The 22,613-nt window shown below is 41.3% G+C and overlaps 1 protein-coding gene across 3 annotated transcripts in view; it reads right to left on the bottom strand.

Moving 5' to 3' along the window:
- Positions 1 to 489: 489 nt before the first annotated feature.
- Positions 490 to 22,613, bottom strand: part of HERC3 (HECT and RLD domain containing E3 ubiquitin protein ligase 3) — a 64,682-nt gene continuing 42,558 nt past the window's right edge. For all 3 annotated transcript variants that reach the window (XM_060686958.2, XM_060686959.2, XM_087875129.1), the window contains 14 exons: positions 22,399 to 22,510; positions 19,747 to 19,936; positions 17,091 to 17,254; positions 15,282 to 15,395; positions 13,799 to 13,822; positions 13,628 to 13,717; positions 10,435 to 10,605; positions 9,273 to 9,416; positions 7,931 to 8,097; positions 6,116 to 6,182; positions 4,682 to 4,764; positions 3,302 to 3,485; positions 3,093 to 3,195; positions 490 to 738 (listed from right to left, as the gene is read on the bottom strand). In XM_060686958.2, coding sequence (XP_060542941.2) covers positions 530 to 738; positions 3,093 to 3,195; positions 3,302 to 3,485; positions 4,682 to 4,764; positions 6,116 to 6,182; positions 7,931 to 8,097; positions 9,273 to 9,416; positions 10,435 to 10,605; positions 13,628 to 13,717; positions 13,799 to 13,822; positions 15,282 to 15,395; positions 17,091 to 17,254; positions 19,747 to 19,936; positions 22,399 to 22,510 — 1,822 coding nt within the window. In that variant the 3' untranslated portion in view covers positions 490 to 529. The remainder of the gene's footprint in view (positions 739 to 3,092; positions 3,196 to 3,301; positions 3,486 to 4,681; positions 4,765 to 6,115; positions 6,183 to 7,930; positions 8,098 to 9,272; positions 9,417 to 10,434; positions 10,606 to 13,627; positions 13,718 to 13,798; positions 13,823 to 15,281; positions 15,396 to 17,090; positions 17,255 to 19,746; positions 19,937 to 22,398; positions 22,511 to 22,613) is intronic.

Genomic DNA, 22,613 nt, shown 5'->3' with positions numbered 1-22,613 from the left:
TTTTCACGCTCCCAGAGGCTCAAAGAAAGCCTCCGGAGTCCAGGGAGGGCAAAAGCCCCCCCCCCGCTGTGGTGCAGGACGCCGACTAGGCCACGCCCACCATGGTCATGCCCACCCAACAACTGGGCAGAGAACCCCTTGCTAAAATTTTTGAAGCCCACCCCTGTGGAGAAACCTCAGGAATATAAAGGTAATTTCCCAGACTTTAGAGAAGCAGAGAGAGAGAGAGAGAGAGAGAGAGAGAGAGAGAGAAAGAGAGAGAAGGAGAGAGAGAGAGAAAGAGAGAGACCGTTTTAAACTGAAATAAGTCATCCAATAAACATAAAATAAGATTTAAGAGATAGGTCAAAACTGTGAATGTTAAAACCCCAAGAAATATTGATAGACCCTTTTCTGTGTCCTTTTTCCTCCCTCCCCCCCTCGCCCTCCGGCTTCCCTGAGCAATGTCTCCCATTTCCCTGCAAAAGGAAGAACAAGACAAGGGTTTCCTTTCAGTTTCAAAGGGTCTCTGTTGGGGGGTGGCTCATGCTCAGGCCAAGCTGAAGCCCTCGTAGTGGTCGATGGCTTGAGTCAGTCGCGTGCTCAGGGTTTCTTTACTGCTGTACTTGGGAAGGTCAAGGAGGTTGTAGCAGGTGTGGGCCACCGGCAGGTACCGCTCATCACTGGAGGTGGACTGAATGATCATGCGTAAGCTGGACATGCCGTAGATGGGGATGCGGTCACTGCCAGTCAGGAATACTGCCAGAGGGACACAAGCAGAAAAAGCACTTCAGAAAGTCATCAACTGTTGTGGCCCGCCAGCAGCCTGCGGAGCTGGCAGCGGAGTCGGACAGTGAGGAGGCTGGGGAGGACAATGGGCCAGTCTTGGAATCAGGGGAAGGCCCGGACGAGGGCTCTGCGTCGGAGGCAGATATGGGGCCAGGGCCATCTGGGAGCGATGCGCAGACTCCGGAGCCTCCAGAGGTGGACAGCAGAGAGGCAGAGGAACAGGAGGAGCCTGTTCCTAGTGCATGCATGCGAAGAGCTGCCAGAAGGCAAGAGCAGCTAAAGCAAAAAGGACAACTCGGGAGTAAGGCCAGGAGATGATTGGCCCCTCCCATAAGGCTTAAAAGAGCAGCAACGGCTCTTGGGCTCTTTGTAGGAAAGCAACGTTGTTACATTTGTTTCTTGTCATCTCTTATTTCTGAACTTTGTGGGGCTTTGCCAAAAAAAGCCTTTCAGGGTGCCAAAGAAGACAAAGGTTTGTGATAAGGCTGAAGGACTTTTTCTGAAGGACTTGTTTTGGAATTAATTTGGACTAAACTGAGAATGAAGTAATTCTCGACTGTTCTAATAAAATATGTTTCTTTAGGACTGATTGTGTCTGGTAATAACTACTTGGGCCTAGGTCACATCAACAAAACAATACTTGCAGAAAACACGCACTGTCCCACTGCCTCCATTCAAAGTCTTCTTTCTGTTTCCCGGGAAATGAGCTGCCCCTCCTTTAGTGGTGCTCAATTTATAATCACAATCGGAACCAGGATTTCCGTTGTTAAGCAAGGCGGGCTGTTCAATGAGTCGTTTCAGATTTTACTACCTTTTCCCCCATAGTTGTTAAATGATTCGCATAGTCGTTAAGGGAAATCTAGCTTCCCCCACAGATTTTGCTTGTCAGAAGACGGCTTTGAAGGTCGCAAATGACAATCACATGATCCTGGGATGCTGGAACGGTCGTAAATAATTTGCTAGTTGCTAAGTGTTCCAATTGTGATCACACAACCATGGGAATGCTGCAAGGAATGGTCATTCAGTCAATTTTTTTTCAGTGCCACTGTGCCTTCAAACGGTCCCTAAATGAATGGTTGTAAGCTGAGAATTAGAAGTTGTCCTCGATTTACAACAGTTCATTTAGCGTCTATGGAGATTCTCAGTCATCCAGGTCATAGTTGTCCCAAAAGTGCTTTTTGAAAAGGCAACTCGACTTTCTGGGTTTTCTTTGAAGACGTTTTGCTTCTCATTTGAGAAGCTTCTTCAGCTCCGGCTGGATGGTGGGGAATGGAAGGGTTTATACTCCTTGCAGACAGCTGGTCATTTGCATTCTTTTTAGAGAGTCATTGAGGCCACCTGGATGTTTATCTGTGTCATCAGGATCACCTGAGTAGTGCAAATGGGTGTGGAGCCTTCTTGGAACTGTTGAAAGGACTGTGTTGTAAACTATAGATAGATTATATTTGCACTACTCAGGTGATCCTGAGGACCACAGAGAAACCTCCAAGTGGCCTCAATGACTCTCTAAAACAGGGATCGGCAACCTTAAACACTCAAAGAGCAACAAAGGTCCTAACCGGAAGCCCTCGTTCAATTCTGAAGCTGACCGGAAGTCCAGTTCCCCCATCATAGTCTCCTCCTAGCACGGCATCCTTTTTCTTCTGCTGACCGGAAGTCTGGTTCCCCCATCATAGAGTCTCCTCCTAGCACAGTGTCCTTTTTCCTCTGCCAACTGGAAGTCCGTTCCCCCACCATAGAGTCTCCTCCTAGCGCAGCATCCTTTTTCCTCTACCTGTCCTAACCAAAAGCCCTACCAATTGTGGAGCTGACCAGCAACAGGGAGCCGCAGCAGAGGGATGAAAGAGCCACATGCGGCTCCAGAGCCACAGGTTGCTGACCCCTGCTCTAAAAGAATGCTAAAAATCAGCCTTCTACAAGGAATATAAATCCTTCCATTCCCCACCATCCAGTCAGTTGAAGAAGCTGCTGAAATGAGAAACGAAACATCTTCAAAGAAAAACAAGGAAGTCCAATTGCCTCTTGAAAAAGCAGCTTTGGGACAATTCATTTAGTGACTGTTCAAAGTTACAACGTCCCTGAAAAAAGGGACTTATGACCAATTTTCACACTTATGACTGTTGCAGCATCCCCCTGGTCACATGATCAAAATTCAGAAGTTCGGCTTTTCAGGAGCGCAGCCCTGATGAGAACGCACAACATTTCTGTCATCACTGGCCTATCTCATCGTCTGTGTTATACTACCAAACCTCAATGAGAGAATCACCAGTCTGAATTGAGTCTCCGCTGAAGAAAATAAGTTATTGTTCTACATAAATACTTACAAAGAAATTTCTTCTTCTTTTCTAAAGGGAATTCGTGAAATGTTTCCCAGAACATTTGTACAGTTGGGTGTGTAGCTGAATAATCTCCCTTGTAACTTGCACTCTGTAAAATAGATGCAAATGACAACAAGTTCTTTAAGAACAAGAGGTCAATTATGATAATAATTTGAAATAATAATTTGGGTGTGCTGGGTAAAGAGCCCACTAACCTCTTCCAGCTCCTTCCAGTTGTATTTGCTACTTCCAACGATCATAGCCCTCAACTCAGTAGGCTGGAAGAGTTCAAGCACCTTCCCACCACACACCTTCAAGAAGCCACTTGAGAAAGCAGTGTACCACTCATGCACTGAAACGTTGAAGACGTAATTCACATAGGCATCCACAAATTCCTGTCTGGGGGATCAGAAGGAACATCTTATTTCTCTCTAAATAGAAATGGCCCTTTGTTGACCAGGAATCGAATGTTTCTATTGACAGTCTTGAAGGAGCATATGTGCCAATGTGGCTACCAACTCGAGATTCATGGGAATTGCAATAGAAGTGCAGCCTAATTTTTCATCCCTTCGTTTTATCAGCCAAACTATGCTAAACAAACAATGCAAAAGATTTTTTAAAGGATGCCATTTTGCTGAAATTTTATCACTTTAAATTGTGGCTCGTCTCCTTTTTTTCTCTCTCTCTCCTGTGTGCATAATTACATGACCTATTCTTTTAATCTGGCTGTAGCACAAAACCGGGATATTAGATATTGTAGGATCAGGTTTCTCCAATCTGACAATGTCCACTATCAATTATAAATACCAATCTGGCACAACTGGAGGGCACAAAGTCAAACAAGAGCTGAAATCTCAGCTCTTGCAGCAGAATACAATATGCGCTAGAACGAACAGAAGCTTGAATCCATGTATCAGCATCTAATACGGCGGTGCGATAGCTCAGTGGTTAAGACACTGGGCTTGTCGGCTAGAAAGCTGACAGCCCAGGTTCAAGATCTGAGCATCGTGCAATGGGTGAGTTCCCGTCTTTGCCTAACTCCTGCCCACCTAGCATTTTGAAAGCATGCTAATGTGAGTAGATAAACGGGTACCACTTCTGTGGGGAAGAAACAGTGCTGTGCAATGTCATACTAGCCACATGACAGCGGAAATGTCTTCAGACAGTGCTGGCTCAACAGCCTTGAAATGGAGATGAGCGCTGCCCCCTGTAGTCAGCAACGACTAGCGGAGTAAAATATGCACAGATTCCTTTCCTTCCATTTCCTTCCTCTGTCCTTATATGTCCCCTTGGATGGAGCAAAATCTGAGATAATGATGGAGGCCAGAAGCAAAGAATAGAACCTGATCTTTCTTATATCTCACCATCCCATCATGGATTATTTATCAGTTTGAAACATGTTTCTTCATGGCTCTTTTTTCCTTAAGTTTTATTTTTAGACGCATGCCCTCCTACCTGATTAGGCAAATTTGATACTCTTAAGAATTCTAAACTGAAGTTGTTGGCCTCATGAAGAAGGATCCAAAATCATTCAGAAAATCATTCAGCTTCAATCATTTAACCTTCTTCAACCTTACCATCAACCCAACACTTACCTATTATTGTTCTGCACAGGTATTTTGTCTCCATCAGGAACAAGATTTTTCTGCTCCACTACTCCATAACTCTCTTTGCATATCTGTATTTCCAACCCAAACAAACGATGACAAAGCTGAATTATTCCAGTTTATCTCTTGAGCAACAGCAACAGTATTATTATTTCCCAGCAGGGATACATTTTAAACAAAACCTTTTGTCTTTCCAATATGACTGATGTTAAGATAGTCTTGGTTTATTGCAAGTGACAATTTCTAATTTGACATACTAGGGATACGGAAGTGTCAACTTTGCAACAACTAAGTATATAATTCATTCCAAAATCTGTAGGATAGATTTTTGAAAACTGAAAATTCTCCAGCTGTGTTAAAAATCCCAGAATTCTCAACTAGTTATTCAATCTTGAATTTTCAGGATTGCAGTCAATATTTTTAGAGAGTGCCCATTTAGGAAAAATGGGGATAGATAGGTTCTGAGATACTTTCAGATTGATAAAGTTTTCAGGCTGCCTCTGTCTCTTTTTCTCTTTGGGATATTCCAGCATGAGGAAGCAGAATTAGAACTTTCAGAAGATGCCTCCATGAACACAAATTAAAGAACTAGAAGGGACTATCCAACCTATGAAGTCCAACCTTCTGCTTAATACAGGAATCCAAATTAAGATCCTAAACAGAAAGCTACCTAGAATCTGATTGATAATTTCCAGTGAGGTTGGTCAAACATGTTCTACAGTTGTAGCTAAATGTCTACAGAGATTCTCAGTCATCCAGGTCATGGTTGTCCCAAAAGTGTTTTTTTTTCAAGAGGCAACTGGACTTTCTGGTTTTTCTTTGAAGACATTTTGCTTCTCATCCAAGAAGAAGTGAAATGTCTTCGAAGAAAAACAAGAAAGTCCAGTTTTCCTCTTCAGAGCTGAAGAAGCTTCTGGGATGAGAAGCGAAACATCTTCAATGAAAAACAAGAAAGTCCAGTTGCCTCTTGGAAAAAAAGCACCTTTAGGATGTTCTACAGTTGAAACATTATTTTTCTCCAGTCAGAATCCGCTGCTTACACTCCAACATGATCGACAACAGATCAACTCCCTGTATTTTCAAACTTAACAGTTGAAAAGATCCAAAAATTGGGAGTGTTGGGAGTTATGGAACCAAGAAGAAAAACTACACTAGGAAGAAGGATACAACTTTTCAGTAATATATTTATCCAATGTCTTTTTTTGCTATATCCCAAATGGCCATCACAAATATCCCCTAATGCCCCCAAATCTGAGCTTTAAGAGAGGTCATCTTCTCTTGATGTACAGTATCTCCTGGAAATGGTAGAGCAGCTTGTAGAAAATCTCCTACTTCCAACCAATTTGAAACTAATATTGCTTTGGAGCACTGGCATTCGCTAAGCTTTCATAAACACCAACAGTAGGTATAAATTGTCCTTACTGTAAAGGAGAGGCAGAATGTTTCTTCGATATCTTCCCCGGGATAATCTAAAAGCTCTTGGAGGCTCCTAAACAGAAGGATAAAAATAGCAGGAAGAAAAAGGGAGAAATTTACTGGTTGCTTTAACTATGTATAGGTAACCCTTGATTTATGACCACAATAGAGCCAAAAATTTCTGTTGCTAAGTGAGATATTTGCAAATAGGGTAGGGTAGGGTAGGGTAGGGTAGGGTAGGGTAGGGTAGGGTAGGGTAGGGTAGGGTAGGGTAGAATAGAATAGAATAGAATAGAATAGAATAGAATAGAATAGAATAGAATAGAATAGAATAGAATAGAATAGAATAGAATAGAATAGAATAGAATAGAATTCTTTATTGGCCAAGTGTGATTGGACACACAAGGAATTTGTCTTTGGTGCATATGCTCTCAATGTACATAAAAAGACAAGATACATTCATCAAGAATCATAAGGTACAACACTTAATGATAGTCATAGGGTACAAATAAGCAATCAAATCATACTAGGAAACGATCAATATCAATATAAATCGTAAAGATACAAGCAACAGTTACAGCCATGCAGTCATAAGTGGGAGGAGATGGGAGATAGGAACGATGAGAAGACTAATAGTAATAGTAATGCAGCCTAATGTGAATAGTTTGAATAGTTTTGTGAGTTTTGCCCCACCAACGACATCATTGCAGTCGTTAAGTTAATAAATGCCAAGTTTGGGCAAAAGGGTTTCATCTTGTTTTTCCTCACAACCCTTCATGAGCTAGATTGGGCTGTTGAAGAAAATGAGATTGGGCCAAAGTCAACCAGTGAGCCAATCCATGTGATCCCCTTTTGAGACCTTCTGACGAGCAAAGTCAATGGAGATGCTGGATTCACTTAACAACCGTGTAACTAACTTATCAACTGCGGTGATTCGCTTAACAACTGTGGCAAGAAAGGTCGTAAATTGGGGCAAAGCTCACTTCACAAATGTCTCAGTTAACGACAGAAATGTTGGGCTCATTTGGGGTCGTAAGTCGAGGGAATCCCCGAACTACACCACACTGGTTGTCAAATTTTGCACATGTTGGGCATACACGATTCATGGCTCTCCTTTTCAAAGATCCTATATATAATCACATGGTTTGCTTTTGATGTTATTTTGGGGGATGGAAAGCTTTGTCTCCAAGGAAATGTACTGAATTTCAGCCTAAAGTATATATTTGCCAATTCTTTTCTTTTCCCCTACAACAGAGGACATTGTAATTTTATGCTGATCACGCAAAATGGCCAGGATAACATCCCTGGGCAATATCTACTGTACTTTTTGGGGTATAAGATGCACTTCCCCACCCCCCAAAAGAGGGTGGAAATGGTGCATCTTATACACTGAATACAGCCATTTTTGGCCTCCTGCCCCACGCGTCCCGTTTTCGCCAAAACCGGGCCTGTTTTTCACAAAAATGGGGCCTGCAGAGGGTTTGGGAGCCCCCTCCTGGGGGCTGGGGAGGGCAAAAATGTGACATGTGGGGGTTTTGGGAGGCCAAAAATGGGCCCATTTTTTGCAAAAACAGGTCAGTTTTTTTGCAAAAACAGGGGTATTTTTGCCCTCCCCAGCCCCCAGGAGCACTCTGCAGGCCTCCCAAACCCTCTCTGCGCATCCCACTTTTGCAATAAACGGGATGTGCAGAGTGTTTGGGAGGCCTGCAGAGTGCTCCTGGGGGCTGGGGAGGGCAAAAACTTTTTTTTTCTTGTTTACCTCTTCAAAATCTTGGTGCGTCTTATACTCCGGTGCATTTTATAGTCCAAAAAATACAGTACCTTCCTTCCAGGGGAGAAAGCTCCTTCAAGTCATCCAGGCCGGGGTTCGCATTCAGAAGTTTCTTATATAAGGCCAATGGAAAGTGGAGGTCCACCACGGTGAAGTTGTAGATAGCCAGACCACAGATGATGCCAATTAGGTGAAACCAGTTGTGCTCAACAAAACACTTTAGGAAGAAGGAAAGCAGCGTTAGGAGGAAGTCTAGAACTAAAATAATAGATTTCAGGTTAAAAAGCTGCTAAATTCACTTCCAAACCAACATCTGTTTTGCCCAGCCTTTCTTCACTGGAATACTCCAGATGTACTACTACATAGAGCAATCTGATCCCTAGTGCAGAGGTCCCCAGGCCATGGCCCATTCAGATCTGGGCTGTGCGAGCAACTGGCTGGAGCACGCATTCGTGCGTGCAGTTTCACTTGCACAAGCACTGGGCTAGCACACATGCAACTTGTCTTGCACGAGCAGTGAGCCAGTGCACATGTGCATGCACAGCTTGACTTGCACGTGCAGCGGGCTGGTGCATGCACACGTGCGCTCACTCAGGGCAGCCCGCCACTTGCACAGACCCGTCCTCTGCTCCCCCCACCCCCCGCTGGGCCATCAAGCCATAAAGGTTGCCTTAGAGAGCTCTAGGTCTGCACAAGACTAAATAAACTCTTGAATCAATTACAGATAGCCCTCGACTTACACCATAATGGAACCTCCCCATCCCAATCTTTAAGTCGCTACAGTTGTAAATCGGGTCACCCACCTAACTGACTTGATTTTATGATCTTTTCTGCAACAGATGTTAAGCAATCACAATGGTCGTAAAGAAGCTACCTTGGTCACGAAGCAAATGCCATGACCGTTAACCCAACCAATGGTTTGTTACAGGATATTTTGGGCGAAAACTGGAGGTAAATGCCCGGATTTGGCAAAATCATCCAAACATATGATCATGTGATCGTGGGGCATTGCAAATGGCCATAAATGTCATAAATACCACAGGGAGGTCCATTGTTATTTCAAACAGACGTTAAGCGAGGATTGCCTGTATTCAGGAGAATGCAGTAGCCATACTTAGGAGCATAGGAGCTCTGGTGGCTCAGCAGACTAATTAACACTCACTTACATCTGCTGCCTGCAATTACTGCAAGTTCAAATCTCACCAGGCTGAAGGTTGACTCAGCCTTCCATCCTTTCTAAGGCAGGTAAAATGAGGACCCAGATTGTGGGGGCAATAAGCTGACTTTGTATAAATATACAAAAGTATGAAGGCTATTGCTTAACGCATTGTAAGCCACCCTGAGTCTCCGGAGAAGGGCGGCGTATAAATCAAATTAAAAAAAAATACTTACAGTATCCGAGAACCAGAGCAGATTTGAGTCTGAATAGCAGGTGAACATTCCGTAGATGGGATTCAAGAGCTCTTTCAGTAGGAGGAGGAAGAATTCCTTTGTGACACCTCCAGCATCTACAGCTTCCTCACCATCAAAGATCACCTACCAGAACATACTGAATTGATTTCAACAAGGGCAGTTTTATTTAACTATTAAACAAATGTATACGGCCGCCCACCTCACAAACAATGCTTTAAGATGGTTTTCATGGGCAAAAGAGAAGAGCCAATTGGCATTGTCTATGGAGATTCTCAGGTCATGGTTGTCCCAAAGGTGCTTTTTCAAGAGGCAACTGGATTTTGTTTCTCCGTGAAGACATTTCACTTCTTGTCCAAGAAGCTTCCGTTCTGAACTGAAGAAGCTACTTGGATGAGAATGTCAGAGTTTGTTGCAGAAATCAAATCCAGAAAGCTGGATAAACTGATTCAGCAGGATTCATTAACTTCTTTATATACATAATAATACATGAATTAAATTTACAATACCAACAGCAGATTTCTTTCAACCTGGTAGCAGTTACAAGCAAAACAAGCAGAGCAGAGCAGACTAGTTTCAGTTCAGAGCAGGCAAGCCCAGACTTGTTTAGTACTCAGCACAAAATCAGACTCAGAGCTTAAATTTGCAGGGCTAAGCCACGCCCAGACTTCTTACTTAAGTTTCTGTTTCTAAACAGCTCTCATTGGCTGACCCAGTTGCTATGCCTATTCATTGGCTGACCTTGTTACCATGTCTTCCCAGTCATGAATATTCCGACAGAGAAGCAAAACGTCTTCAAGGAAAAACAAAGAAAGTCCAGTTGCCTCTTCAAAAAGCACCTTTGGGACAATAGATTCATTCTAGCTCACATTGAAAAAAATGGGGTGACAAGCCACGGCAGGGGATCCCACCTCTCTGAGAAAGTCGTCGTATTTTATTTTATTTTTTTAAAAAATTGAATGTTACCTCACAAATGGGGTTACCCTTCACAGCGTTCTTCATTTCATATGGAGATAATTATTTTGTATGGGTGAAGGAGTCCCTCACCCTTATTTACCAATAATCAGAAATAAAACTTACTGAAACATTCCAGATGTGAATTGGATGCTGCTGTGAAGATTAGGTCACATTGACAAGAGCTTACCTTCAAAGGTTTTTTCAAGTCAACATCCGAATGGATGCTCAGTTCTCTCAGAGCATCGCCAACCAAGTTGCTCCTGCGAACATGAAGGACCAGGAATGGGCTTCGAGCGAGAAGGGGCTCCAGAGTGAGAAACATAAAGACATTCTGTAGATTTGCTCCACTAATGGCCACCTAGAAACATTTGAGAAATGGATTTCAAGGGAGAGTTCCTCAACCATTCCCCACCTCTTGTTCCCCTGACATCCAAGGAGACGAGTTATGTTTCTTTAAGTAGAAAGAAATTGATAGCCTGGTGGTGGAGTGCTTAGAATGAGTATTGCAGGCTAACCCTGCCCACTGCCAGCAGTTCAATCCTGATCAGTTCAAGGTTGACTCAGCCTTCCATCCTTCAGAGATCGGTACAATGAAGACACAGATTAATGGGGAGAATATGCTGACATTGTAAACCACTCAGAGAATGCTGTAAAGCACTGTGTGTTGTGGTCCGCCAGCAGCCTGCAAAGCTGGCAGCAGACTCGGACAGTGAGGAGGCTGGGGAGGACCATGGGCCAGTCCTGGAGTCTGGGGAAGGCTCAGGCAAGGGCTCTGCGTTGGAGGCAGAGAAAAGGCCATTTGGGAGGTATGTGCTGCCTCCGGAGCCTTCAGAGTCGGACCTCAGCGAGGCAAAGGAACAGGGGGAGCCTGTTCCCAGTGCACGCATGTGCAGAGCTGTCAGAAGGCAAGAACAGCTAAAACAAAAGGGACGACTCGGGAGTAAGGCTGAGAGATGATTGGCCCCTCCCATAAGACTTAAAAGAGGACATGGGCCTTTGCAGGAAGCGACATTTGTTCATTCAGTTCAGCTTAAAGCCTGAAGCTCTGTTTGATTCTGGCTTTGCTAATTAGGTCTTTGGCAGTGTGTTAAGGGAGATAAAGGTGGATGATTATCCTGAAGGACTTCTCCCGAAGGCAATAAAAGAGGTTTTTGGGATTACTCGTGTGTTTTAATGACTCAGGGAGCCTCGGTCAGAACACTGTGGATGGTATGTAACTCTAACTTCTATTGCCATTATAATGAGGCAATCTCAAAAGCTGAGGTTATTATGGGTTTGCATGTATACTGGGCTTTAAATATTAACCTTCTAAAATAGGAAGCAGTTGCTTAGACTCCCAACGTTGGCAACTTCCAGTTGGGTGGACTTCTCAACTATGAACATGCTGGTTGTGAAGTTCTGGAAATGCTGCCCATGGATAGAAAGGAATACAGCCTCAATACTGAATTCCTCCATTCTTTTCAGAGCTAAACAGCAGGAAGGATTATACCTGCTATGCTAGAGAGCAAACCTTTTTCTAATCATCAACATTCTGAATTCTAATTATTATTCTTCCCCCATGATCCTATTCCCCAAGGTGTTCATATACAAATGGGAAGAAAAAAGGGAAAAGGAATATTTCTTTATCTTTTTTTAAAAAGTTGATTAATGATTATGGGATCCTTTCATACTAGATATCTAACATGAAAAAACCTACAAAATACATTCAATAAAGTTCAGAAAGGATTGTTCTCAAATCAAATCCAGCCTTCTTGAATTACAACAATTGTACAGCTCTTAATGGATAACAACACACTGTGTGAATGTTGAGAGACGCAGAGTCTGGCCCATTTGCTGGTATGTTGGCTACTACCAGAAACATGTACCGATAATGTTTAGCCGACAACAAAGCCAAGAAGGTGGCTTCAGTCTGGCCACTCAAAAATATGATGTAGACATGGGGGGGGGGAGGAAGGGGAGAAGGAGAATAGAATAAAGTGGAGTGGAGTGGAGTGGAGTGGAGTGGAGTGGAGTGGAGTGGAATGGAATGGAATGGAATGGAATAGAATGGAACAGAACAGAACAGAACAGAACAGAACAGAACAGAACAGAACAGAATAGAATAGAATAGAATAGAATAGAATAGAATTTTTTATTGGCCAAGTATGATTGGACACACAAGGAATTTGTCTTGGTGCATATGCTCTCTGTGTACATAAAAGATACATTCATCAAGAATCATAAGGTACAACACTTAATGATAGTCATAGGGTACAAATAAGCAATCAGGAAACAATCAATATCAATCGTAAGGATACAAGCAACAAAGTTATAGTCATACTATATAAGTGGAAGGAGATGTATGATGGGAACGATGAGGAGGAAGGGGAGAAGAAGAAGAAGAAGAAGAAGAAGAAGAAGAAGAAGAAGAAGAAGAAGAAGAAGAAGAAGAAGAAGAAGAAGAAGAAGAACAACAACAACAACAACAACAACAACAACAACAACAACAACAACAACAACAACAACACACTTTCCTATGGAATTCTCCAGTTGGGTGGGGTGCACTGTCTTGACCTAAAAAACCTATCCCACCTGTTTCCTAGGATGGGAGACCACCAGAAGCTAAATCAGTTTATAGGCTACAGTAACAAATTGAAAAAAAAACAACAAGGTACTAGGATGCCACTTCTGTATAGTTGACATGAAAATCTACATGTTCACAAAGTCATTAAAAGAAATTCAACTGTAAAGAACTGAGATTACTAGTCTTTAAGCCATCTTGTAAAAAACAGTTAACTTGACTAGGTTCTCTCCAAATAATCCCGTAATTTTCTTTTTTTCCAAGCAGTCTTTTTTCCTTTGGAGGAAAACAAGGTAGCTTATAGTCTTTGCACTAGCGCCATCTCCTGGGAAGTGCAAACAGTAACTCAGGATGAATTCCTACCCAACAAAAGGCAGAATTCAGCAGTGGATACGGCAAAATTATTGTTCTGCCTTCCACGGTCACTTCTGGCACCGCAGTATTTTATACATACACAAAGTGTAATAATTCCCAAAAGGGATGGCATAAGATTCCACTTTTCCTCCTGGCTATTGGTTAGAAATGCAGACACATGTTGTTAAAGAACAGAGCATCCCATTTTTTCACATCCAAGGTGGGAAGGACTGTAGATGACTCAGGTTGTGCCCAACTGATATAAATGAAGATCCATCTATTTCAAAGGCAAATCAATCCATCTAATTTAGCCTGAAATGAAGGAAGGAACTAACGTTTCCAGCCTACAGCCCCCAAACACATTCGTGATGTTGGTTAAGGCTGATGCAGGTGGCCAATTGTCACATCTGGAGGAGCAAATGTTTCCAAAAGGAAAAGACAAGCAGAGTGAAAGAAGGCACCGTACCTGCATCTGCAGCTTAGCATCTGTCTGCAACATCTTCGTTTTGGCTTGTCCATCAAAGATAAAAGGATAAGAGCACAGAGTCACAGAGTCCTGGAAAGAAGGAACAGTTCAATGGTGGCCGTTTCAGATTCCAGTGAGAACTGTGTCGGCGAGAGAAACTGGAATATTTACCTGCATGATAGATGGTCTTGCTTTCTGTGCAAGGAAAGAAGAAAAAAGAAATATAAACAGCATAAGCTTCCAACAAGCATGGCTAATAGGCATTCGGTTAAACTTTATCTCATTATAACAATCACAGATATCTACAGATATAAGATTTAGCAGTATCAAAAAGTGTTTCAGTTGGGGTGTCCAACTTTGCAACTTTAAAACCTATGGACTTCAACCCCCCCCCAAATTTCCCAGCCAGCATGGGAAAGCTTGGTAGTACAGTGGTCTAAAGCACCCTGTTATTAAGACCAGCTGCCTGCAATTAGTGCAGGTTCGAATCTCGCCAGGCTCAAGGTTGACTCAGCCTTCCATCCTTTCTAAGGTAGGTAAATTGAGGACCCAGATTGTGGGGGCAATAAGCTGACTTTGTATAAATATACAAAAGTATGAAGGCCATTGCTTAACGCATTGTAAGCCGCCCTGAGTCTCCGGAGAAGGGAAAAAGCTGAAGTCCATACATTTTAAAGTTGCAAAGTTGAACACTGCTGGTTTTTGATATTCTCAGCCTTTTAGAAGAACAGGTTAAAAAACGCCAGTACCCCACATCTCCTTTAGGGTAGCGGTCACCAACTTATGGTCTGTGGACCACTGGTAGTCCGTGAGAAAATTTTGGTGATCCGCAGAAAAATTATTTGCATTTTTATATTGCACTAAACATTATTTATCTTTTTAAAAAATTCATATTAGTGGTCCACGGGATTTAAAATTATGAATTTAGTGGTCCCTGAGGTCCGAAAGGTTGGCGACCCCTGCTTTAGGGGACGGGAGTCTAAAACATATGAAGAACGGTAGCAGGAACTGGGTATGTCTAGTTTAATGAAAAGAAGGACTAGGGGTGACATGATAGCAGTATTCCAATATGTCAGGGGCTGCCACAAAGAAGAGGGAGTCAAAACTATTCTTCAAAGCACAAGAGGGCAGGACAAGAAGCAATGGGTGGAAACTAATCAAGGAGAGAAGCTACCTTGAATTAAAGAGAAATTTCCTAACAGAACAATTAATTTAGTGGAACGACTTGCCTCCAGAAGTTGTGGATGCTCCAACAATGGAAGTTTTTAAGAAGAGATTGGACAATCATTTGTCCAAAATGGTATAGGATTTCCTGCTTGAGCAGGGGGCTGGACTAGAAGTCCTACAAGGTCCCTTCCAACTCTGTTTTGCTTTTGTTTTTTTGATTTGATTCTGTTATTCTTTTCTGTTCCTTTAATTTACCATCTACTGCTTTGCTTCTTCAATCTATTGCACATTCTCCTTAACTCTTTGACATACTCCCAGGTAGTCAAATCTGGAAACAAAATTACGTGCATACAAGTAACTTGCATAAATACTTTTTCAGAATTCACAGTTGGCGAATGTTTAATTTTGATTCAAGGCGCACAGAACCTTCTAATTTAACTAGTTCCTGGAGCATTATTCAGTTTGGCAATTAAATGAAACTTCTTACCACTCTTGCTTGATGCAAAAACCACATCAGGTAGTCTTCTTGAATATCTATCAGATTAGAAATCTCTGGGATATAAAATTTGTCATATTCTATGTGGTTAGCTTTCTGATTTACCTGATATGGGGGAAAAAAAGAAATCAGAATCACGCAATAAACAATTTCTTCACAGAATTATTGCAAATCCCCAAAAGGAGACTAATTGTAAGAAAGGAAGACTCTGCCAGATTTGGTTTCCCATTAAATTAATATCCTCTACAGGAAGTCCTCGACTTATGACCTCAATTGGGACCAGAACATCCATTGCTAAGCAGGGCAGTATCGAATGAGGCTTGTCCAATTTTACGACCTTTTTTTGCCACGGTTGTTAAGCAAATTACTGCAGTTGTTAAGTGAATCACATGGTCGTTAAACAAATCCAGCTTCTCTCATTGACTTTGCTTGTTGGAAGCTGGCTGGGAAGATTGCAAATGGAAATCATGGGACTTCAGGATACTACAACTATCATAAATACATGACAGTTGCCAAGCAACCAGATATTGAACGCATCACCATGGGGATGCTGCCATTGTTATATATATAAGTGATCATAAGTTACTTTTTTCACTGCCACTGTAACTCTGGATGGTGGCTAAATGGATGGTTGTAAGTTGAGGGTTATCTATAGTTTGCATATCAATTTGCACAATATTTTTTTCAAAGTCAACACAAAAATGCATTCCGAGTTTTCAACAATTTCTCTGTTAATTGCACATAATTTTTCCTAATAAAATAAGAGTATTTATTCATTATCTGCCCTCAATAAGTATTTTTTTATTGGGGAGCGGGGCAAAATATCTTGTAAAATTTGGAAACGTATAAACCTTGACATTCCTTCTTTCATTTTTCAAATAGGTTCAGGAAAGGCAAAGTAGGTATATAATGACAGCAATCAAAACATCGCTAAGAGTCCTAGAATCAATTTGCAGACAGATTATTCTAAAGAAAATCTATCCATGTATTGGTTGAGAATTAACACTGACTTGATGGCACTTAACCAACCAACCAACCAACCAACCAACCAATCAATCAATCAATCGATTTTTCACTCAGTTTAATTTAAAAGTAGCATTTACTTATGATGGAAATAAAAAGCAGTAGACAATAAAATTATGGCAGTGCTGTCCATCACAAATCTTATGCAAGATGGCATAAGTGCAAACACAAGTTGCATATACTGTATAGATCAGGGGTGTCAAACTGGCAGCCGGATGCGTCACGGCAGGCCACAGCAGGCCACGTCCACCCCAGCTCCGTAAAAGGGAAAACCATCACGATACATCACGTTGACAGCAAAGTGACGCCACGAGTTTGACACCCATGATATAGATGAACATAAATCTACACAATCAAATATGCAAGCTCTTCAAATTTATACTCTGCATTATATATTTTCCAAGTATGGAAAACCAGGTATTTAAGGTATTCCATACTTGACTTTTACTTTACTTTACTTTTATTTGATTTATATAATTGGGGTTTTAATTTGTCTGGGCCAAAACTATTTAATTTGATTTTAATTCTGCTTTTTAAATTTTGTATGTATGGATTTTATTGTTGGCTGTTCACCGCCCTGAGTCCTTCGGGAGTAGGGTGGTATATAAATCAAATAAAAGTAAAAGTAAAATACACACACACACACACACACACATACACACACACACACGCACACAATGCAAACGTACAATGTACAAATGTTTGGTGGAAAAACAATCAGGGGCATCATTGTCATTAAAGACCAATGTATACAGACTCACAGAATTATTTTCTTACTTTATGTAATTTCTCCAGAAGTTTTAATGCAGCTGTGATGTAATTGCTATACAAGACTGGGACCTGGAGTGTTTTTTTCCCATTCAAGAGATAAACCACGGCATCTTTATAGAGATCCACTAGTCTCAAGAAATACTCTGGGCATACCTGAGACCACCAGTTTTCTAAATAAAGATTACATAAAGCAAAACGGGTTACTGATTTCAGTATTATAATAATGGAAATTGAATGAAAAACCAACATGATGGCTGGCTGGGATTCTGGGAATTGAAGTCCACCTATCTTCAAGCTGTCAGGGGTTGAGAAACACTTTCACAGATCCTGAAGATAAAAAATGAGGACAGCAGCCAGATCCTAGACCAGTGTTTCCCAGCTTTGGCAACTTCATGTGTGGACTTCCACTCCCAGAATTCCCCAGCCAGAATGGCTGGCTGGGGGATTCTGGGAATTGAAGTCCACATATCTTCAAGCTGTCAGAGTTGAGAAACACTGGCCTAGGATCTCAAATATGTTCAATGAGATCAGAGATGTACTTTTGGAAAAAAATCAAAAATATTAATTGTAATCCAATCTTAGGCAAATGAATCCTCCTGAATCAAGCGGATTTACTTGCTACATAAACCAAAGACTGCGCTATTAAATCTGAATGCCTTCCTTGAGTTTTAACACTATCATGTTGTTGAAACGCCTGAATAGGGGACGGACGGACTGGTCCATATTGTCCAATTGGTATGTGGAGCCCAAAAATGGATCACAAAAACTGAAGAGGAAAAAAAAAGTGGGGGGGGCCTGCAAATTGGATTAGTGATTCTTCTGACCCTAAGGAATATTCAGTCAAGCACCAGGGAAACCAGGAGATCCAGGCAGTTCAAATGTGTATAAATATTTATTGTAAAATTAATCTCTCTACAAGAATCTGACCAACTGAGCCTGGATAGCTCAGCAGACTAATGCATTGTAATTTAACTCCAGCTGTCTGCAATTAGTAAGTTCGAATCTTGCCAGGCTCAAGGTTGACTCAGCCTTCCATCCTTTCTAAGGTAGGTAAATTGAGGACCCAGTTTGTGGGTGCAATAAGATGACTTTGTATAAATATACAAAAAGGATGAAGGCTATTGCTTAACGCATTGTAAGCCGCCCTGAGTCTCCGGAGAAGGGTGGCATATAAATCAAATTTAAAAAAAAAAAAAAAAAAAAAAAAAACTAACAGTCAAGGGAAATTAGCGGGTGTTAAGAATAAAAAAGAATTCAAGTTGAGCTAAACTTAGATCTCTCGTGGGCACGAAGGGACTCATGACTGATGACGTGTTTGACTCCTCCTTCAGACTCAGCCTGGTCATTTCCTACATATTAACAGCTAAAAAATAGTCCTACATCATTGAAAAGCATCCTTCACCCATGTATTAATCAGGCAACAGCAACGCACCATGTTGCAAAGGGGACATTAACAGTTCTTAAAAGGGACAGTGAAATTTGGTGCCATTTCCTTCACTATGTTGGAAATCATTCATTTGGTGCCTCCTGTTTAGCTTCTAGATTCAACTTTCAACAACTAAACTCCTCTTTTATATTTGTTTAATGAAACAAAAAATGAGGGAATGGTAATTTGGAAGAGATGCAAATGGATGAGACTATTTGTATGCATTATTATTGTAAGGTTAAAGCATCAGTTAAGGTTCTAAATGATGCCTATAGCAATTCTCAGTCATCCAGGTCATGGTTACCACAAAGATGCTCTTTCAGAAGGCAACTGGACTTTCTTGTTTTTTCTTTGAAGACGTTTCACTTCTCATCCAAGAAGCTTCTTCAGCTCTGACTAGATGGTGGGGAATGGAAAGATTTATATAGCTATGCAATTTGGGATGAACACCCTTCAAATGGTTTGGGACATTGAACGGATTTCCAGAAAAAATTGCAGACTACAGGAACCATTAGCACTACTCAGGTGAGGGTGTAAGGATGTAAATTACCAGCTGTCTGCAAGGAATATAAATCCTTCCATTCCCCACCATCCTGTCGGAACTGAAGAAGCGTCTTGGATGAGAAGCAAAACGTCTTCAAAGATAAAACAAGAAAATCCAGTTGTCTCCTGAAAAAGCATATTTGGGTTCTAAATGATGATAAAAATGCAAAGTAACGGAGCAATTTGGAAGTGCCATCTAAAAAGCAACTTATAGCTGAAGAAGATACTGTGAATTGCCCACCACTGGATCCCTCAATTTTGTCTCATCGACTCATTTCTAACCCCTTAACGCAGCCCTTTTCATCCCCTTTCCACCTGGAAAAATGTGTTGGTTGATGCATATGGAAGTTTGAGGTGATGACCAGGACAGGTGAAATGGAAGGTGATGTCCTAAAAGCACCACTGATGATGTCCACAACCAAGGAGGACCACAATATTACTACGGGGTTTCTACGGGGAAGTTCTGTCTCCAAGAAAGTGCTGTAGCCATAGAAAACTTAAGCTCTCGCTTTCAACCCAAGTCAACCAAGGAATTTAAGAGAAAGCAGTCAGAAGACTTAACTGGGCTGAAGATTAAGTGGTAGTATTTCTTGGCATTTCACAGGGCTGATATAAAACCTGTTTTGTGACTTATTTTGTCCTCAAATCAATGTAAGACAGCCCACTCCCAGAAAAGAGGTTTGCATCTTCTACCTAAAACTTTACTGGGATTTTTGTCCAGGCGCAGGATGGCCGTTGCCAAAGGAAGCGTTAAGTTTATGTAATATTTTGAGTCTTGAAAGAGAGGGCATTCCGGAAGAATCAGATAGATCCTCATGGCTTCAACATCTGGCGGGGAGCTAGGCAGCTGGGGGATCAAAAAGCTTTCAAAGCTCTTCAAAATCTGGAAGAAGAAGAAAGAAAATTAGGCATGGATTACAGCCCTTATTAAAAAGCAGAGACATCACCCTGCCAACAAAAGTGCGTATAGTCAAGGCTATGGTTTTCCCAGTTGCAATGTATGGCTGTGAAAGTTGAACCATAAGAAAGGCTGAGCGCCGAAGAATTGAGGCCTTTGAACTCTGGTGCTGGAGAAGACTCCTGTGAGTCCCTTGGACTGCAAGACGATCAAACCGGTCAGTCCTAGAGGAGATCAACCCTGACTGCTCTTTAGAAGGCCAGATCCTGAAGATGAAACTCAAATACTTTGGCCACCTAATGAGAAGGAAGGACTCACTGGAGTCCATTGTGCCCCTTTTGGTCGCCAAAGGGAAACTTTTGATACAAAACTGTAACCACGTTCCGTTGAAGGCAATTTTAACACTTTGCACAACCAGACAAGTATAAAGTTCACCATGATTTGAAGCACTGTAGCTATGTATGGTTATTATATACAGCAGCCCTACTTGATCCTAGCATATCTTTCCCATAAACCAGTGGGCAAAGTAATTGTGCGGATTGTGTCTGAGCTGTGACACAATCCGCACAATTACTTTGCCCACTGGAACTGCATTAATTGCATCGCATTAAATAAATGGCTAAGATTATGTGGTTCTTGTACAGAATGGTTTGGTAAAATGAAATACTTGCCACAGAGAAAAATTAGAGAATGACCGTCTTTTTTTTTTCAAAATGTCTTGCAAAATTCTGTTATTGTAGTAGCCAGTCTTGATAAAAATGTTAGCCTCCTTGTGAAATTTAGTTCCTGGTCTAGTCTACCGAGTCAAACTGCCCAAGGAGCTGCTGAGCCAGTTCTACAGAGGAATTATTGAGTCTGTCATCTGCACCTCTGTAACTGTCTGGTTTGGTTCTGCAACCCAACAAGACAGACACAGACTTCAGAGGATAATTAGAACTGCAGAAAAAACCATGGCTACCAACCTGCCTTCCATTGAGGACCTGTATACTGTACGAGTCAAAAAGAGGGCTGTGAAAATATTTACAGACCCCTCACATCCTGGACATAAACTGTTTCAACTCCTACCCTCAAAACGACGCTATAGAGCATCTGCACACCAGAACAACTAGACACAAGGACAGTTTTTTCCCAAACACCATCACTCTGCTGAAGAAATAATTCCCTCAACACTGTCAAACTATTCACTAAGTCTGCAGTACTATTAATCTATCGTTCCTATCACCCATCTCCTCCCACTTATGACTGTATGACTGTAACCTTGTTGCTGGTATCTTTAAGATTTATATTGACTGTTTTCTTATGACTATCATTAAGTACTGTACCTTATGATTCTTGACGAATGTATCTTTTCTTTTATGTACATTGAGAGCGTTTGCACCAAGACAAATTCCTTGTGTGTCCAATCACACTTGGCCAAAAAAGAATTCTATTCTATTCTATTCTATTCTATTCTATTCTATTCTATTCTATTCTATTCTATTCTATTCTATTCTATTCTATTCTATTCTATTCTATTCTATTCTAGTGGAAATGATATGCTATCATAATATAAGCCCCACCTATGAAAAGAATGGCGCTTATTCCACAATGGTGGAATATTGCACCACAATGGCGCAATATTGCTTTCATTATATTGACAAAGTGATCCTGTAGGAATCTCTGTGTGGCAAGTCCTCAAAAATTCAAGCCAGGATTTGCTTCATGGTATCCCTGGAACTGGATGGATCCTAATTTAAAATTGTTTTCTAAACTTTTTTTTAAAGAACAGTACAGAAGAGTAGAGTAGAGTAGAGTAGAGTAGAGTAGAGTAGAGTAGAGTAGAGTAGAGTAGAGTAGAGTAGAGTAGAGTAGAGTAGAGTAGAGTAGAACAGAACAGAACAGAACAGAACAGAACAGGAGTTGGAAGGGACCTTCCAACCCCATGCTCAAGCAGGAAACCCTATATCATTCAAGACAAATGGTTGTCCAATCTCTTCTTAAAACTCTCCAGTGTTGGAGCATTCACAACTTCTGACGCAAGTCATTTCACTGATTAATTGTTCTCACTGCCAGGAAATTTCTCCTTAGTTCTAGGTTAGTTCTTTCACTGATTAGTTAATTTCAAATTTGAGATTAGTTTCAAATTTCAAAACCATCAGGAAAAAACAACGGGATGAGTATCCAGACATGTGTTAGACGTAAAATGCATAATTTTGTTTTTACTTATCAAGGGGGGAAAAAACTGATATGCTTGTCCACAATTAATTCCAATAGTTTAATTTGCACTAATGAATCAATTCTTTGAAGTTACCGTTCAAGCTTTCTCAACCTAATGTCCCCCAGGCATTCCCACAATCTACCAGGCAGCTAGTGGAGGAAAAGAGTTTAATCTTGAGTTTTCTCCTTAAATACTCCCAGAAGGAAGCAAACACTTGGCTTAACACTACTACTACTATAAGTTTCAGTACCTGGTCACGCAATGTAGAATGCTGAGATGTCATTAGCTTATTAAACATCACTCTGGTGCAATTCAAGTCAATCCCTGGAATTTTGGGACTCGTTTTAAAATGTTCATCTATTCTAGAAAAGAATAAGCACATTTATATCATGTTTTTCTTGGAGCAAAGAATTTAGGCATGCAATGCACCGAATATAAAAACAGCAAGCTGTTATTTTAGCTTAC

The sequence above is a fragment of the Pantherophis guttatus genome, chromosome 8, assembly GCF_059756535.1.
Source record: "Pantherophis guttatus breed Tessera chromosome 8, ASM5975653v1, whole genome shotgun sequence".
Taxonomy (NCBI): Eukaryota; Metazoa; Chordata; class Lepidosauria; order Squamata; family Colubridae; genus Pantherophis; species Pantherophis guttatus.
Note: the sequence above shows the minus strand (reverse complement) of the source record. Positions and strands in the feature narration are given on the sequence as shown.